At 41.2% G+C, this 16228-nt stretch overlaps 1 protein-coding gene across 1 annotated transcript in view; it reads right to left on the bottom strand.

The window, feature by feature from the left end:
* Positions 1-16228, bottom strand: part of LOC133541084 (EMILIN-1-A-like) — a 103755-nt gene that overhangs the window by 39744 nt on the left and 47783 nt on the right. The window contains exons 3-4 of the mRNA XM_061884175.1: positions 13261-13487; positions 2438-2691 (exon numbers count right to left, since the gene is read on the bottom strand). Of these exons, the coding sequence (XP_061740159.1) occupies positions 2438-2691; positions 13261-13487 (481 nt within the window). The remainder of the gene's footprint in view (positions 1-2437; positions 2692-13260; positions 13488-16228) is intronic.

Genomic DNA, 16228 nt, shown 5'->3' with positions numbered 1-16228 from the left:
GGTTCTTTTATGAATTTCTTATGGATCTACTGAAAATGTGACCAAATCTGCTGGGTCAAAAGTATACATACAGCAATGTTAAGATTTGGTTACATGTCCCTTGGCAAGTTTCACTGCAATAAGGCGCTTTTGGTAGCCATCCACAAGCTTCTGGTTGAATTTTTTGACCACTCTTCCTGACAAAATGTGTGCAGTCCAGCTAAATGTTTTGTTTTTTTGACATGGACTTGTTTTTTGTAGCATTGTCAGTTCAGCTAAATGTTTAGTTTTTTTGACATGGACTTGTTTTTTGTAGCATTGTCCACACGTTTAAGTCAGGACTTTGGGAATGCCAATCTAAAACCTTAATTCTAACCTGATTTAGCCATTCCTTTACCACTTTTGACATGTGTTTTGGGTCATTGTCCTGTTGATGATTTTAAGTTGTCCTGAAGAATTTGGAGGTAAACCTCCTTTTTCATTGTCCCATTTAAAGCACCAGTTGAATTGGAAGCAAAACAAACCCATAGCATAATACTACCACCATCATGCTTTCACTGGCTACTACATCTTCACTGATATACAAGATGTACACTGAATACACACTATATAGTATTACATTAATTATTTTAAACGTCACCTTCTATAGAATTCAGGAAATCCCATGACTAGTTTATAGTTTAATGGCCATCTTGGCAGAAGAAGCAGAAGCTAAAATTAGTTGCTGGCTTTAAGCCTTACTGAAATTTTTTGTCACAGGGATATTGAACAATTCAACACAAAAAAATGTGCTTTTTAGGTTTATTGAGTTAGTCATAACAAAGGACAGAGTTCCAGATGTACAGTATGTTGACATTCTGTACCTGAAGTATTCACTTCACAGACAGAATCTCTGTGCTTTGGCTGTTCAGTTTTCTTCTCGCTTGCAGCATTTTATAAAACTAATACCATGGTTGTCATCGACTTGTTGTCTTTCGAGATCTTTGGAAACGCTGTAAAATGCTGTCTACTTCCCATGTACTTGCTAATTCCTGTTTCATCCTGCCGAAGAGCAGAAACAAATTAACTTGTGTTTTTTTTCCTACCAATATGGCATTTTTTTTCTGCTTGCTGATTCGGTGAAAGTTGGGGGAAAGTGTTTGTTTGCGCAGGCGTGCATGCGGAGGTAAGGGTAATCATGTTCCGTAAATTTCGGACTATAAGCCGCTACTTTGCTCCTATGCTTTGAATCCTGTGGTTTATAGAACGGTGTGACTAATTTCTGGATTTTTCTTTGTTTACGGCCGTAATGTTTTGTATTCAACAAATAGTTTTCATAAAACACAAAGAGACATTGAAAAGGTATGTTACTGTTTGTGCTATAGCGCCATCATTTGGATGCGTTTGCTCAATGCATATTCCGGGGGTACACTATTTCCCTTTGTTTAAGGCTTTGCACCACAAGTACAAGTGCCATTCCACCTTCTAGACTTCCATAGCGTTTCTATTCGTATGTTTTTTTCATTTATCAGTCCGAGAAGCATTTGTAAGTTTTACAATATGGCTAAAACAATTCAAAATTACTAAACCGTCACATGTTTGATAGTAGTGTTTTCATACGTGCAATGGTAATGTATTTACGCTAACGTCATTTGCATTAGCTAATATGTTAACTAATTCTGGAAAATCCCTTATGTGCTTATTGTGTTACTAGTGTTTTAGTGAGATTATATGGTACCTGAAAGTCAGAGGGGTGTGGCCACGGGCGTGGTGACCGCCAGTGTCTCCGGTGGGAGGAGGTAAGAGAGTACGCAGCTGCAGGAGGACACAAGCTCCGCTCATGTCTACGGTAAGAGCCGACTTATTACCACATTTTTCTCACCGAAACCTGCCGGTTGACATGTGGTCGATAACCATGTTCGCTTGACCGCTCCTTTCCATAGTAAAGGTTTCACCTTCGGGAATGTAAACAAGGAAACACCGGCTGTGTTTGTGTTGCTAACGGCAGTTGCAATACACCGCTTCCCACCTCCATCTTTCTTCTTTGACTTCTCCATTATTAATTGAACAAATTGCAAAAGATTCAGCAACACAGACGTCCAGAATACTGTGTAATTATGCGATTAAAGCATACTACTTATAGCTTGGATCGGGCTGGAAAAAAATGTCCGCCACAATTCAAGACATCAATCGCACGCGTCATCATACGCGTCATCATACCGATGTTTTCAACAGGATACTTCGCGCGAAATTTGAAATTGCAATTTAGTAAACTAAAAAGGCCGTATTGGCATCTGTTGCGACGTTAAGATTTCATCATTGATATATAAACTATCTGACTGTGTGGTCGGTAGTAGTGGGTTTCAGTAGGCCTTTAAACAGGTGGCTCATGCTTATATCACTACTTTTCTCTGCAGGGGAAATATTTTTGGCCGCTAACACAGGTTTGACTGTAGTTTAAAAGTGGACACCACCTCACCTGAGTGCGATTGTCGAGCTGATCCAGTTTAGCTTGAATGCTGTGAATAGTTTCTTTGATTTCGGGCTGAGCTGCATCAGCAGGGTTTCTTCCTCCGGAGGAGATACCGCCGCTGCCACTGAAACCAGGTTTGTTGGCCCCTCCCTTAAAGTGCTCGTTCATGGAAATCATTGTCGACTGCAGGTCCTCAATAGTTTTGGTCAGAGTATGGATCTTGTCCTCCAACTGCCTCATTTTTTCACTATCCACCCTTCCTAAAAAAGAAAGACAAAGTCAGTGCCGACAATAGTGTCCAAAGTTAGGCTCGCAGAAAACGCACATGTCAGCCCACACTTCAGGGAAGCTCAGTTGCTTCCGATTGGCTACTGTTGTATGGCCAGTGCTGCAGTGTGTTGTCTTTTTTTCTTTACTTCTTGCCTGGTAGGACCGGCTGTCATGTTTAAAGTATTTTTTGCAAAAGGGTATTTAATTTATGATTTGGTTTCTTTTTTGGACTGTGCAGGTTTAGAGGAAGGGCAGCACAGTGATGCAGTGGTTAGTGCTCATGCCTCACAATAAAAAGGTCCTGGGTTCGATTCCCAAGTCTTTCAGTGCGGAGTTTGCATGCTCTCCCAATTACTGTGTGAGTTCCCTTCGGAATATCTGGCTTCCTTCCACCTTCAAATACATGCACCTGGGGATTGGTGGATTGGCAACACTAAATTGGCCCTGGTGTGTGTTTTCTGTCTGTCTGTGTTGGCCCTGCCATGAGGTGGCGACTTGTCCAGGGTGTACCCCGCCTTTCGCTAGAGTGCAGCTCGGTTAGGCTCCAACCTCCGAGTGACCCCAAAGGGGACAATTGGTGGAAAATGGAATGATGGAAGCCAACCCTGTATAGGCGTCTCAGCATCTTTTACTCGCTTTCTTTTGAGACTTCATGGCATGGGAGATTTTTTGTTTTGTAAATAAATACTTTGAAAAAACATCTAAGGATATTAAAAACCATAGCCAATGTTAAAAACAAAACCTGTTGACTTATACCAACTCAAGACACTGCTGCCAGCACAATATCAGTTGATATAATGGAATTACCCTCATTAGAATTCTATTCAGTTGTATAAAATGACTGTTTCCATGCACTAAATTAGTCTAATCTCTCAAAGTCAGTTTTTTTGTATTTTTACACCAACATGTAAAGTCCCAGTGTCCATGTAAACCCCGCTAAAAGGATATATGCCCCCACACATATTTACTTTTAGCGCAGAGAAATGTATTGCTTTTTCGGGGACCTATGACGTCACAATAGGCATTTGCGGCTCCTTAAATGTATACAACCTCGCTCAATTGTACCTGATGTCCGTTGTAATATTTGCACAGATTACAAATATTATGTTTCTTAAAGATATGTTGATGTAAAGTAACAGACAGCATCAAGAAATTATCTTATATTGTGCTACGAAAATTATACTATTACCAAGAATGTATTGGAGGCAGGTCTGAAGCAAAGCAAGAGTTTTACGAAGGAATTTTTGGACGGCGAATCATGGAAACAAAACTTTCTCTGAGTTCACTCAGAAGCCTCCGTAGATTGATGGAAGGACTTTTAAATCCAAAAGAAAAGACCGGCTCAAGCTGTTCCACATGAAGGTTGCATTTGTTGTTGACTATCTTCCCAGTTGTGGGGAATACAGAGTAGGGCCAGGGCGATATGGCCATGTCACGATACACAATATATATCTCGATATGTTGCCTTAGCCTTGAATTAACACTTGCGTATAATCACAGCAGTATGATGATTCTATGTGTCTACATTAAAACATTCTTGTTCATACTGCATTAATATATGCTCTTTTTAAACTTTCATGCAGAGAGGGAAATCACAACTAAGTCAATTTACCAAAAGTGGATTTATTAAACAGTTATTTAGCAATGGCACAAACATTCATGTCATTTCAAAACAGAAAGTGCAAGTTGTCAGAGACATTTTAAAACAAGCTATTAGTGCACTTTTGTGAATGATGTCACTAAGATGACATATCAAAACAACACTAAATTAAAGGCCTACTGAAATTAGATTTTCTTGTTTAAACGGGGATAGCAGGTCCATTCTGTGTCATACTTGATAATTTCGCGATATTGCCATATTTTTGCTGAAAGGATTTAGTAGAGAACATTGACGATAAAGTTTGTAACTTTTGGTCGCTAATAAAAAAGCCTTGCCTGTACCGGAAGTAGCAGACGATGTCCGCGTGATGTCACTCACATCCTCACATTGTTTATAATGTGAGCCCCAAAAAAAAGAAAAGGCGACGGCTCCAGGCCGCGGCAGTGGAAGCGTTTCAGATGTAATTAGACACATTTACTCGGATAATTCTGGAAAATCCCTATATGCTTTTTGTGTTAATAGTATTTTAGTGAGATTATAAAGTCATACCTGAAAGTCGGATGGCTGCGGTGAACGCCAGTGTCTCAGAGAGAAGCCGAGGAGCCAAGAACACAGCTGCCTTTTTGAGCTGCAGGATGAGGTCGCGAAATCCACTCAAGTCTCCGGTAAGAGCTGAATTAATATCACAATTTTCCCATCCAAAAACTTGCTGGTTGACGTAGAGAATCATGTTCGCTTGACCGCTCTGTGTTAAAGCTTCACAACAAACAAAGAAACACCGGCTGTGTTTCGGTGCTAAAGGCAGCTGCAATCCACCGCTTTCCACCAACAGCATTCTTATTTGACGTCTCCATTATTAATTGAACAAATTGCAAAAGATTCAGCAACACAGATGTCCAAATTACTGTGTAATTGCGCGATGAAAAGAGACGACTTTTAGCCATAAGTGGTGCTGGGCTAAAATGTCCCCTCCAACCAATAACGTCACAAAAGCGCGTCATCATTCTGCGACGTTTTCAACAGGAAACTCCGCAGGAAATTTAAAATTGTAATTTAGTAAACTAAACCGGCCGTATTGGTATGTGTTGCAATGTTAAGATTTCATCATTGATATATAAACTATAAGACTGCGTGGTCGGTAGTAGTGGGTTTCAGTAGGTCTTTAAAGTGCACCTTTTGTACAGAACGCCACAACAATAGTTTAATACAAATAAAGTACACTTTTGTGCATGATGTCACACAAGATATTTCAATAACTGTCAAATGACAATGAGCTGCATAATAGGAAATCAAATTGCTATGTAGGAGGTTACTGCGGACGTTATCTCCTTATGTTGTTGACTATTTTTTCATACAATGTTGATGTGGAAATGGTTGCCTCGACATTTTGTTGGGTGTGGCACCAAATTGATATGTTGACATGCGGAGTAAGCAGTCTTCATTCTCTAGCAGGTGACTTTTCAAATGATGCTACTTTTTAGCAGTAATGGTACTTTTTGTAGCAAAGCTTTTGTCACACACTTGACAAATTACGGTTGTCTGTTCGACATATTCCCGCTTGAAGCCAAACCACCGCCAGACGATGGACCCCTTGCTGTTTCTCTTGGGAATTAATTCTTCCTACATTTGTTACCAGATTCGCACCTTATTTCTCTCGCATTACCACTCGCACCACAGCCAACGTTACCCATGCTGCTACCTCTCTGCTCCACGATGGCGTATACGTATGTGACGTATGTAAGTAGGCGCACTTGCTGTCTGTGAGAAGGAGAGACAAGAAAGAGTGGGAAGAGCCTGTAGTGTAATGCCCGCAGCTGCGTGAGAACGTATACTTGAATATCAAGATATAGTCATTTTCTATATCGCACAGAGACAAATTCGCGATACATGGAGTATATCGATATATCGCACAGCCCAATACAGAGTTATTGTTAATCAGTTTGGAGAGCACAAATGCAGCGTGAAGAGGTTTGTGTAGGGGTTTGTGTACGCTTTATAATTCGCCTTTAATATATTTGCTTCATTCTCTTTCATCCCATTCGTATTTCATTCGGGAGTCTTAATTAAGCCTACATTTTATATTTCCATTAGCTACAGTCCTAAATAAAGGCCTACTGAAACCCACCACTACCGACCACGCAGTCTGATAGTTTATATATCAATAACGAAATCTTAACATTGCAACACATGCCAATACGGCCTTTTTAGTTTACTGAATTGCAATTTTAAATTTCCCGCGAAGTGTCCTGTTGAAAACGTCGCGGAATGATGACGCTTATGTTGACGCGTGCTTGTGACATTATTGGTTGTAGCGGACATTTTATCCCAGCACCACTCACGGCTAAAAGTCGTCTGATTTAATCGCATAATTACACAGTATTCTGGACTACTGTGTTGCTAAATCTTTTGCAATTTGTTCAATTAATGATGGATACTACAAAGAACAATGCTGTTGGTGGAAAGCGGTGTATTTCGGCCGGCTGTAGCAACACAAACACGGCCGGTGTTTCTTTGTTTGTTGTGAAGCTTTAATATGGAACAGAGCGGTCAAGCGAACATATTTCTCTACCACATGTCAACCGGCAGGTTTCGGTGAGAAAAGTGTGGTAATAAATCGGCTCTTACCGTAAACATGAGCGGAGCTTGTGTCGTTCTTCCTGCAGCTGTCAAAGAGGGAGCTGCGACTTTCTTGGTTCCTCCATGGCTTCCCTCAGAGACACTGGCGGTCACCAAACCCCTCCAACTTTCAAGTATGACTTTATAATCTCACTAAAACACTAGTAACACAATAAGCAGATAAGGGATTTTACAGAATTATCCTAGTAAATGTGTCTAATAACATCTGAATCGCTCCCACTGCTGTCTTTTTTTTTTCTTCCAGTCCTTCACTCTCACTATCCTCATACACAAATCTTTCATCCTCGCTCCAATTAATGGGAAAATTGTCGCTTTCTCGGTCAGAATCGCTCGCGCTGCTGGTGGCCATGATTTTAATCAATGTGCCGATGTGAGGAGCCCTCACACCGGTGACGTCACGCGCACATCGTCTTCTACTTCTGGTACAGGCAAGGCTTTTTTATTAGCGACCAAAAGTTGCGAACTTTATCGTCGATGTTCTCTACTAAATCCTTTCAGCAAAAATATGGCAATATCGCGAAATTATCAAGTATGACACATAGAATGGACCTGCTATCCCCGTTTAAATAAGAAAATCTCATTTCAGTAGGCCTATAAATCTCTGTTTCTTTTTTTCTCGCATCGAGGCATTTCAAAATGTTCTGTTCTTTTAATTAAACAATTTCCTCATCATTACAATTGTCGCTTCTTTTTATTTAATGGTATCTGCTTTCAGGTTACATCCAGCGCATTGAAACTGGCGCATGCATGATACGAAGTGCCCCACACCGGTGGCACAGGCCCACTCGAGAGATCTGGTTTCAAATCGCATAATCCAGGTGTGTTAATCCGACTTTTCAAAAACCGAACAAAATCGGATTCAGGTTTTCTGGGTTATAGGATGTTTATTCATAGCCAAACTATTTGAGAAATCAGGTTAATTTAGTGCATGGACACATTCTGATTTGCACAAGAAGACACCTGAAACCAAAAAGTGTCTGTTTCCTGTTTTTAATTTGTCACAAGGCTAAAGTGCTGAATCCCTTCGAATAGGTTAAAAGGGCATACTTGTGTGTGAGATATAGGTGGTGTCACAGACCACCTCCTCTGATCAGGGATGGCTTCTCTCACCGTCTCTTTGAACCATCAGTTTTCCTTGTCCAGAATATGCAGATGATTGTCTTCATACGAGTGTTGTTTCTTTCTGAGGTGCAGGTAGACAGCTGAGCCTTAAATTGAACAGTTTGGCCATCTGTGTTGTTAAATGCGCCTGCTTAGTGGTTGTTTTGTTTCACCAAAGTGTAAATCAGTGCATTTGTCACTGCATGGACAGCATGCTTTTTCCCTGGGTGTAGGATATTTGGTCTTTAGGGTGCAGAAAGTGTTGCCTCAGTGTGTTGCCAGGTGCGAGGTGTACTGAAATGTTGGGTTGGTTAAAAAATCTTTAGAGTTTCTCTGATAGACCTAATATATGTGGAATGACAATAGTTTTCACCTTATTCCCTCCTTAACTGCTTTGTTCCTGTTTCTTCTACAGTCGGGTGCACTTTTTATGAACGACTAGCTGGGGTAACCACAGACTTTTGTTATCAGCTATGTTGTAGGGTTTTGGTAACACCCAACTTGTGTTCCAGTGAATTGTGTGACTCAAAAGGTAGGTATTGGTCAGTATGTGCGGCTGTTGTCTCCAATGTGGACGTCACATTCCAGACAAGGCAACATACTGTCTTTGACAACCTCACATCTGAACTTGATGTTTTTGTCCAATGAGTTTATGTTCAGTAAAGGCGTGCACTTCTTGGCTTCTGATTGTAACCCCTATGTCATCCACAGCGCTGGGATCTATTCTCCCATGTGTTTAAGTGGAAAAGGCTGCGCATTTGTGCAGATTTTGGCTGTGTAGCGTTTCCCCCTTGACTTAAGTCTGTCACCGCGGCCTTCATTCATGATGCACGCTTTGGGTGGAGCAACCTTTAAATGTGGGCGTTCCCTGTCAAATCTTGATCTGGCACGGATTCTCTCATCAACTTAAATACTTTTGCTCCTACACGCTTCTGAGGCTTGAATAAGTCCAGCGGCCTAGGGAAGTGAAACATTATATCACACATGAAGTTTGGTTTCAGTCTAAACCCCTTTTACAGTAATAAAATGTAAAAAAACGACTTTCAAAAGGATATCAAATCTACTCTGATTGCTTCAATTGGATACATATGTAAACATCCATTGATGATTGATTAATGAATAAGGACCATAACATAACTATTTTAACAATCACAAACCCAAATGCACGTGGCTTTGTCTCTTACTAAGTGGAAGAGAAGGAGACTGTGATTACTGCATAAAACACATGGCGACTGTGCATAATTCAAACGAATTTGGACATCCTGGGGTGTTTACGCATAGCCTATAAATACAGCTGGCCAGCTGGACTGCAAGGTCACCATCCATGCTGCTTTTCAGTAGAAAATACAGACATACAGTACTTGTTTATCAGATGCTATAAAAAGGACGAGGATTTGATCAACATTTGTTTTGTTAAACAGATTGGCAACAATGTAGAAAGCAGAATTAATAACAAACAATTATTAATTGGAATCAACTGATTTGCTAGAGGGCAGCACGGTGAAACAGGGGTTAGTGTGTCTGCCTCACAGTACAAAGGTCCTGAGTAGTCCTGGGTTCAATCCCGGGCTCGGGATCTTTCTGTATGGAGTTTGCATGTTCTCCCCGTGACTGCGTGGGTTCCCTCCGGGTACTCCGGCTTCCTCCCACCTCCAAAGAAATGCACCTGGGGAAAGGTTGATTGGCAACACTAAATTGGCCCTGTGTGTAAATGTGAGTGTGTATGTTGTCTGTCTATCTGTGTTGGCCCTGCGATGAGGTGGCGACTTGTCCAGGGTGTATCCCGCCTTCCGCCTGATTGTAGCTGAGATAGGCTCCAGCGCCCCCCGAAACCCCAAAGGGAATAAGCGGTAGGAAATGGCTGGATGGATGGATGGATGATTTGCTAGATTTTTTTGATAGTTAATGTCACACTGTCAGCTGTCAATTCTTCAACTCGCACATGCATGCACATGCAAGCACGCACGCATGCACACACAAAGTCGCCTCAGTTTCACAAACATTTGTACCAAACAAAACTCTTAATTTCACACATTACAGGAGAATTGCAACACTAAATAAGTACAACAAAGTTTAATCTATTTTCGACAGACTATTTTTCACATCCATCCAGGAAGAAGAAGCTGTTGTAGCGTACATACACACACAACATCACCATGATGACACACATACATCTATCTGTATGTTGGATGGATACAGGTTTTTAAAATTTTAAGTTTTACATTTTTCATGGATTTCAATGGCATTCACAAGTTTTAGGAAAACTTCTTGTTTCATGGTTTTTACACAGCCAGAATCCAAAAGCATCATGGCAAGGTTGGCCTCATTACTAATAATTAACCCGCCTTTATTCACGACTTATGAACTATTGGTTCACTTTTGTGGGGTGGGTGTGTCCATAGGCTTAATGGGAAAATACAATTAAGAGAAATGTGCCAAACTTCAAGTGCGTTCCCCTGGTATATACTAGTGGTATAATAGTGGTACGCAGGCTCCATCTAGTAGTATGCCAAATAACCAATTGATTAAAGTACATCTATCCATCCATTAATTTGCTAATAATTAGGTTCAGAAAATGTTTACTTAGATTGCAGAAAATCCCTGAAATTGGAAAACATTTGCCAGTAGTAAGACCTACCGGAATCTAAGCCACGTTAACTTCCATAAACACTGCAGCATGTGTAACGTAATGTCTGCATGCGGGTTGGATTGTGTTCACATTAAACATCGCATTTGTTTTGTAAAATGAACGACTACAGTACATAAAAAGATTGGGTTAAAAAAATCAGAATCGGATATCCTACCCTGCTGTGTACGAAAACTAAGTCTGTGCACATGAACTGATGAGAGGCAAGATGTCTTGATTGAATGCAATGAGAATACAATGACCTGATGAATGAGAATATCGATAGGTTTAAATGTTTATGTTAACGTTTCATTGCGTTAGTGTTACTAAGTGTGAAGCAATTTTAGCAATGGTCCCTCTAATATGCACGCCTGCACAATACCGAACTGCATTCTTTGCGCACGGAAAATCTATACAGTGCACAAAATCCAAATCCAAAATCCAAATAAAAACCAAATAACAATTTATTCTGCACTATTTTCAATGCAAGTCAATGTGACAGGTGACAACAAATGGTCACAACAGATTAAGCAATGACGACGTCTGCCAAGACCTTTTAGGCAGAACAAGGTGGTCTGCATCAACAGTCATTTTAATGAGCAAAACTGATTACTGTCGGCGGTAACCACACCAAAACTACCAACTTGAAAAACGGGCCACTTTCTGCCTTAACCACACCAAAACCAAATATATGGCGGATTGACAGCAGCCGTGCTCTTTGATTTGCGCAATCGACTCAGCCAGTGACTACATTTCCATGCACTAAATTAGTCTGATTTCTCAAACAGTTCGACTCTAAATAAGCATTCTACAACCCTTGGAAAAACATTAGTTTGTTTGTTTGGCTTTTGAAAAATCGGACTAACACACCTAGATTATGCGATCGGAATCCAGAACTTTCAAGAGGGTGTGTGCTGCCGCAGGGGACACTTCTTATCGTGTATGGGCCAGTGTCATAATGCAGGTTATAACCCAGAGGCGGATCCCGTGTTAGATTTGGGTCACATGTTTTGCGGTGGTCGTTAGATGATGCAGAAAGGACGTTAGGGTGCTCCCCTGACAGTAAGAACAATATTTATTCCAACAATGAAGGCAAAAAATACAAACAATGGCACAACAAGCTAAGGGAAAGCTTAAGAATTTAGCCTTAGGGACCTGTGTAAAGTTGGCCTCACCAACTTGTCCAAATCTACCCAAACTTGTCTCATACGTTTATGCTACGTATGTGCTGTTTTTTTTTTCCATCCATCCATCCCATTTTCCAGCGCTTGTCCTGTTCAGGGTCGCTGGGGGTCGCTGGAGCTTATTTTAGCTGCATTCGGGCGGAAGGCAGAGTACACCCTGGACAAGTCGCCACCTCATCGCAAGGCCAACACACACAACATTTTCACACTCATATTCACACACTAGAGTCAATTTAGTGTTGCCAATCAACCTATCCCCAGGTGCATGTTTTTGGAGGTGGGAGGAAGCCGGAGTACCCAGAGGGAACCCACGAAGTCACGGGGAGAACATGGAAACTCCACACAGAAAGATCCCAAGCCCAGGATTGAACCCATGTTGAAGTTATCCTTGGAGATGCCCTTTGTGGGGGAAACTTCCTGCTGGCAGTCTTCTGCTGCGTTGGGGTTGCATGTTTTGCGGTGGTCTTTTCCCCAAGCAGGTAAGAAAAATATTTATTCCAATGACGAAGGCTAGAAATAAACACGTTGATGTCACGAAAATCTACGGAAAAGTTTAAGAGCTTAGCCTGACAGTCATATGGCGTAGCTCGAAAAATAAACTCACACTAAAGAATTGGTGGGTGAAAAACACCAACATAACGGTTGGGTGTAGCGAGCAAGACTGCCGGGCTGAATAAACGGTGCGGCAGGTATGAATTGATTTTGGATTAGCGATCAGTAGCAGGTGTGCGTCCTGACCACTAACCAGAGAAATAGTGTTGATGGCAACAATGTGGGGCATAAAAACTGAAATAAAACTTAACTAAGGGGATATGATCAAACTAAACATCACAATCACGACCCAAGCAACGGGCCATGACATCCTGTTCAATAAAAACATAAGCAAAGACTGGAATGAAGAAGAGACTGTTTATGTGCTTTACAAATAAAAAGAAATGAACATTTGAAGTGCATTGATTGGAGAAAAAAAGAAAACTAAATTTATTTACAAACGTAGCTAAGGAAATGGAGAAATTTAGAAAAGTATGACTAATTTAGTGCATGGAAAGTGCATAGTCACTGATGTCACACAGTGATGTTGGTAAGATAAATTTGTAGCCACAGCTGCCCTTGGGTAGACTGAGGGATTTGCGCCTACAGCTTCTTCAACCACCACCAAATAAATATTCATTCACATTCATTCACTAGTGTGAACGACACTGGGAGAACGGTGGGTGAATGGTTTTGCTCGAGGACACAATGACCGTGACTAAGATGGTGGAAACTGGACTTAAAACCCTCAAGTTGCTTTATGGCCTCTGTACCATCTGAGTGAGGCCGCCTATATAATTGTCTTACTTTCGCGTGTATTGCTGATTCAGGGTCATGCTAAATTGTTGTGCCAAAAGATTGCAAGTAATAATCCACTTACCGCCGTGTCCCCCATTCTGTCCCAAGCCAGTGTTAAAGCCTCCTTGTCCGGTGCTCGAACTACTTCCTCCTTGTCCTGGCTGGGACTGAGGGTTGCTGGAGACTCCTGTCCCTCCAACTGGACCATTGTTGCAGTCTTCTCCACTGTAACCGTGGCAACACTTCCACTCCATCTGTGTCACCATTTTATAGGCTACTTTGTACCTGGGCCGCATGTAAGTACGATAGCTGCAAGACAAATCCGAACAAAAAAACAAGTCATCAATCAAATGAATTGAAAGGTGTTTTCGCAATTGCATAATGCTGTTCTTTGGCTGGGTTACTATCTATTTACCAGATGTGAGTAGTAATGTGCTACCTTTACTCCATTACACTACTTCAGCAATTTTTGGATGAATTATACTTGTATGAGTAGTTTAAATGCAACATACTACGTATATGTGTACATTTACTTAAAGGCCTACTGAAATGAGAATTTCTTATTCAAACGGGGATAGCAGGTCCATTCTATGTGTCATACTTGATCATTTCGCGATATTGCCATATTTTTGCTGAAAGGATTTAGTAGAGAACATCGATGATAAAGTTCGCAACTTTTGGTCGCTAATAAAAAAGCCTTGCCTGTACCGGAAGTAGCAGACGATGTGCGTGTGACGTCACGGGTTGTGGAGCTCCTCACATTGTTTACAATCATGGCCACCAGCAGCGAGAGCGATTCGACCGAGAAAGCAACGATTTGAGCGAGGAGAAAGATTCGTGGATGAGGAAAGTGAGTGTGAAGGACTGAGATAATTCTGGAAAATCCCTTATCTGCTTATTGTGTTACTAGTGTTTTAGTGAGATTATATGGTCGTACCTGAAAGTCGGAGGGGTGTGGCCACGGGTGTGGTGACCGCCAGTGTCTTCGATGGAAGCCACATTTCTCGACGAGGCAAGGCTGATATATATATATATTTTTCCCCCTCCTCCACGGTGTAAGCATCCGACGGTCGGGGGCGGCCGGTGGGAGGAGGCAAGAGAGTCCGCAGCTGCAGGAAGCACGACGCAATCTCTCCGCTCATAACTACGGAAAGAGCCGACCATTTTCTCACCAAAACCTGCTGGTAGACATGTGGTAGGGAACCATGTTCGCTTGACCGCTGTGTTCCATAGTAAACCTTCACCGTCAGCTTTCGGGAATGTAAACAAGGAAACAAGGAAACACCAGCTGTGTTTGTCTTGCTAAAGGTGGCCGCAATTAACCGCTTCCCACCAACATCTTTCTTCTTTGACGTCTCCATTATACATTGAACTAATTGCAAAAGATTCAGCAACAGAATACTGTGTAATTATGCGATTAAAGCAGACGACTTATAGCTGGAATCGTTGCTGGATTAAAATGTCCGCTACAATCCGTGATGTCATGCGCACGCGTCATCATACGCATCATCATCATATGGCGACGTTTTCAACAGGATACTTCGCGCGAAATTTAAAATTGCAATTTAGTAAACTAACCCGGCCGTACTGTCATGTGTTGCAATGTTAATATTTCATCATTGATGTATAAACTATCAGACTGCGTGGTCGATAGTAGTGGGTTTCAGTAGGCCTTTAAGTGTGTTTGTGAAAAAAACAACCTCTTTTTACTCCTTTGCATTAAGTTTGATTCCAACTGCTACATGTATTTAAAAGAGCCATATGGCCCTGATGTGTTTAAATGCATTAATAAATCATGTTCTTTTCGAATACCTCTGTAACTGACAACGGTAGTTCAGCCGTGATATACTAATTCCAAAATTATATTTACAGTCCCACCATTTTGTTATTGTTTTCATTTTGATGTCCTCCCTCTACCGTTTGAGCAGTTAAAAAGTCTGTGAGTGTGTCACATCCAGATTGCCAGTTATGCACCGCCATCTTCATCTAGCTACTGCTACTGGTAAAGTTACTAAACATGTCAGACCTTTGTAAATCTAAAAGGCCTAGTTGAGACTCTCAACTCATTCACAACAAATCCAGGAACAAAACAAGGTTTTGTATAAGGGATGCCTTTGAAAGATGGAGACGATTAAAGGCGGAGAAAATGTTTTCATCTGATGCTAAATTTTCTAGTTTGGCATCAAGCAAGGGTAAGTAAGGCATTTATGTTTTCTTATTACTTTTAACTAATGGAATAGAACATTTTGTATGTAAACCGTCTATGATCTTGTCTAACAAAGCTAGTATATTTATGCAACTAAAGCTTAGCATGCTTGCGCGGTCAATGACACATCGACATATAGGCTAACGGGGGAAATATGTGCCCGTTAGCCTGTATGTCGATGTGTCATCCAACTGACAGGGAAAAATAGATTTCGACAAGTAATACCTATGAGGATATGGGTCATGTCAGTGCCTATTTTGTTCTCAATATGCTGATAGTCTGAAGAAATGGGTTCCAACATTAGCACGGCTGTGGAATGGCAATGTGAAACACGGAAATAGCCAAATTACATGATAAAATAATTCCTCATTCGTGTTTGCATATTGTGGACTATATGTAACAAGTTACATGGCAATCTGAAACGTTTCAAACAGTATCCTATCGGCATACCTTGGTAAAATGTCTCATCTTTAGTTTTTGGCATACATTAGGCTGCTAAGCATGCTGTACTTATTTTCACCAATACAACCATTGCTAGCGTTGGTTGTAGTTCGTTTTAGTCTTTGTTTTCTGATAGTACTGACAATAACCATATGATTGCCATTTGTTGTGATATTGTACGCACGCATGACATACTCCTTCCTGAAAATATCCCAATTTCTGTGTAAAATGTGTTGGTTAGAGATTTGTTATTGACATGATCCTTGTCTATTCAGCTATTATGGTCTCAGCACCACAACTCCTAGAAAGAGGCAGTGGAAGTTTGAAGTTTCTTGGAGTAGCCCAGTCGATCGAGCTGGATTTGGCTGCGTATCTGGCAACCTCAGTCAGGGAGAGGGCGATG

This window comes from Nerophis ophidion, linkage group LG02, assembly GCF_033978795.1.
Source record: "Nerophis ophidion isolate RoL-2023_Sa linkage group LG02, RoL_Noph_v1.0, whole genome shotgun sequence".
Lineage (NCBI taxonomy): Eukaryota > Metazoa > Chordata > Actinopteri > Syngnathiformes > Syngnathidae > Nerophis > Nerophis ophidion.
Note: the sequence above shows the minus strand (reverse complement) of the source record. Positions and strands in the feature narration are given on the sequence as shown.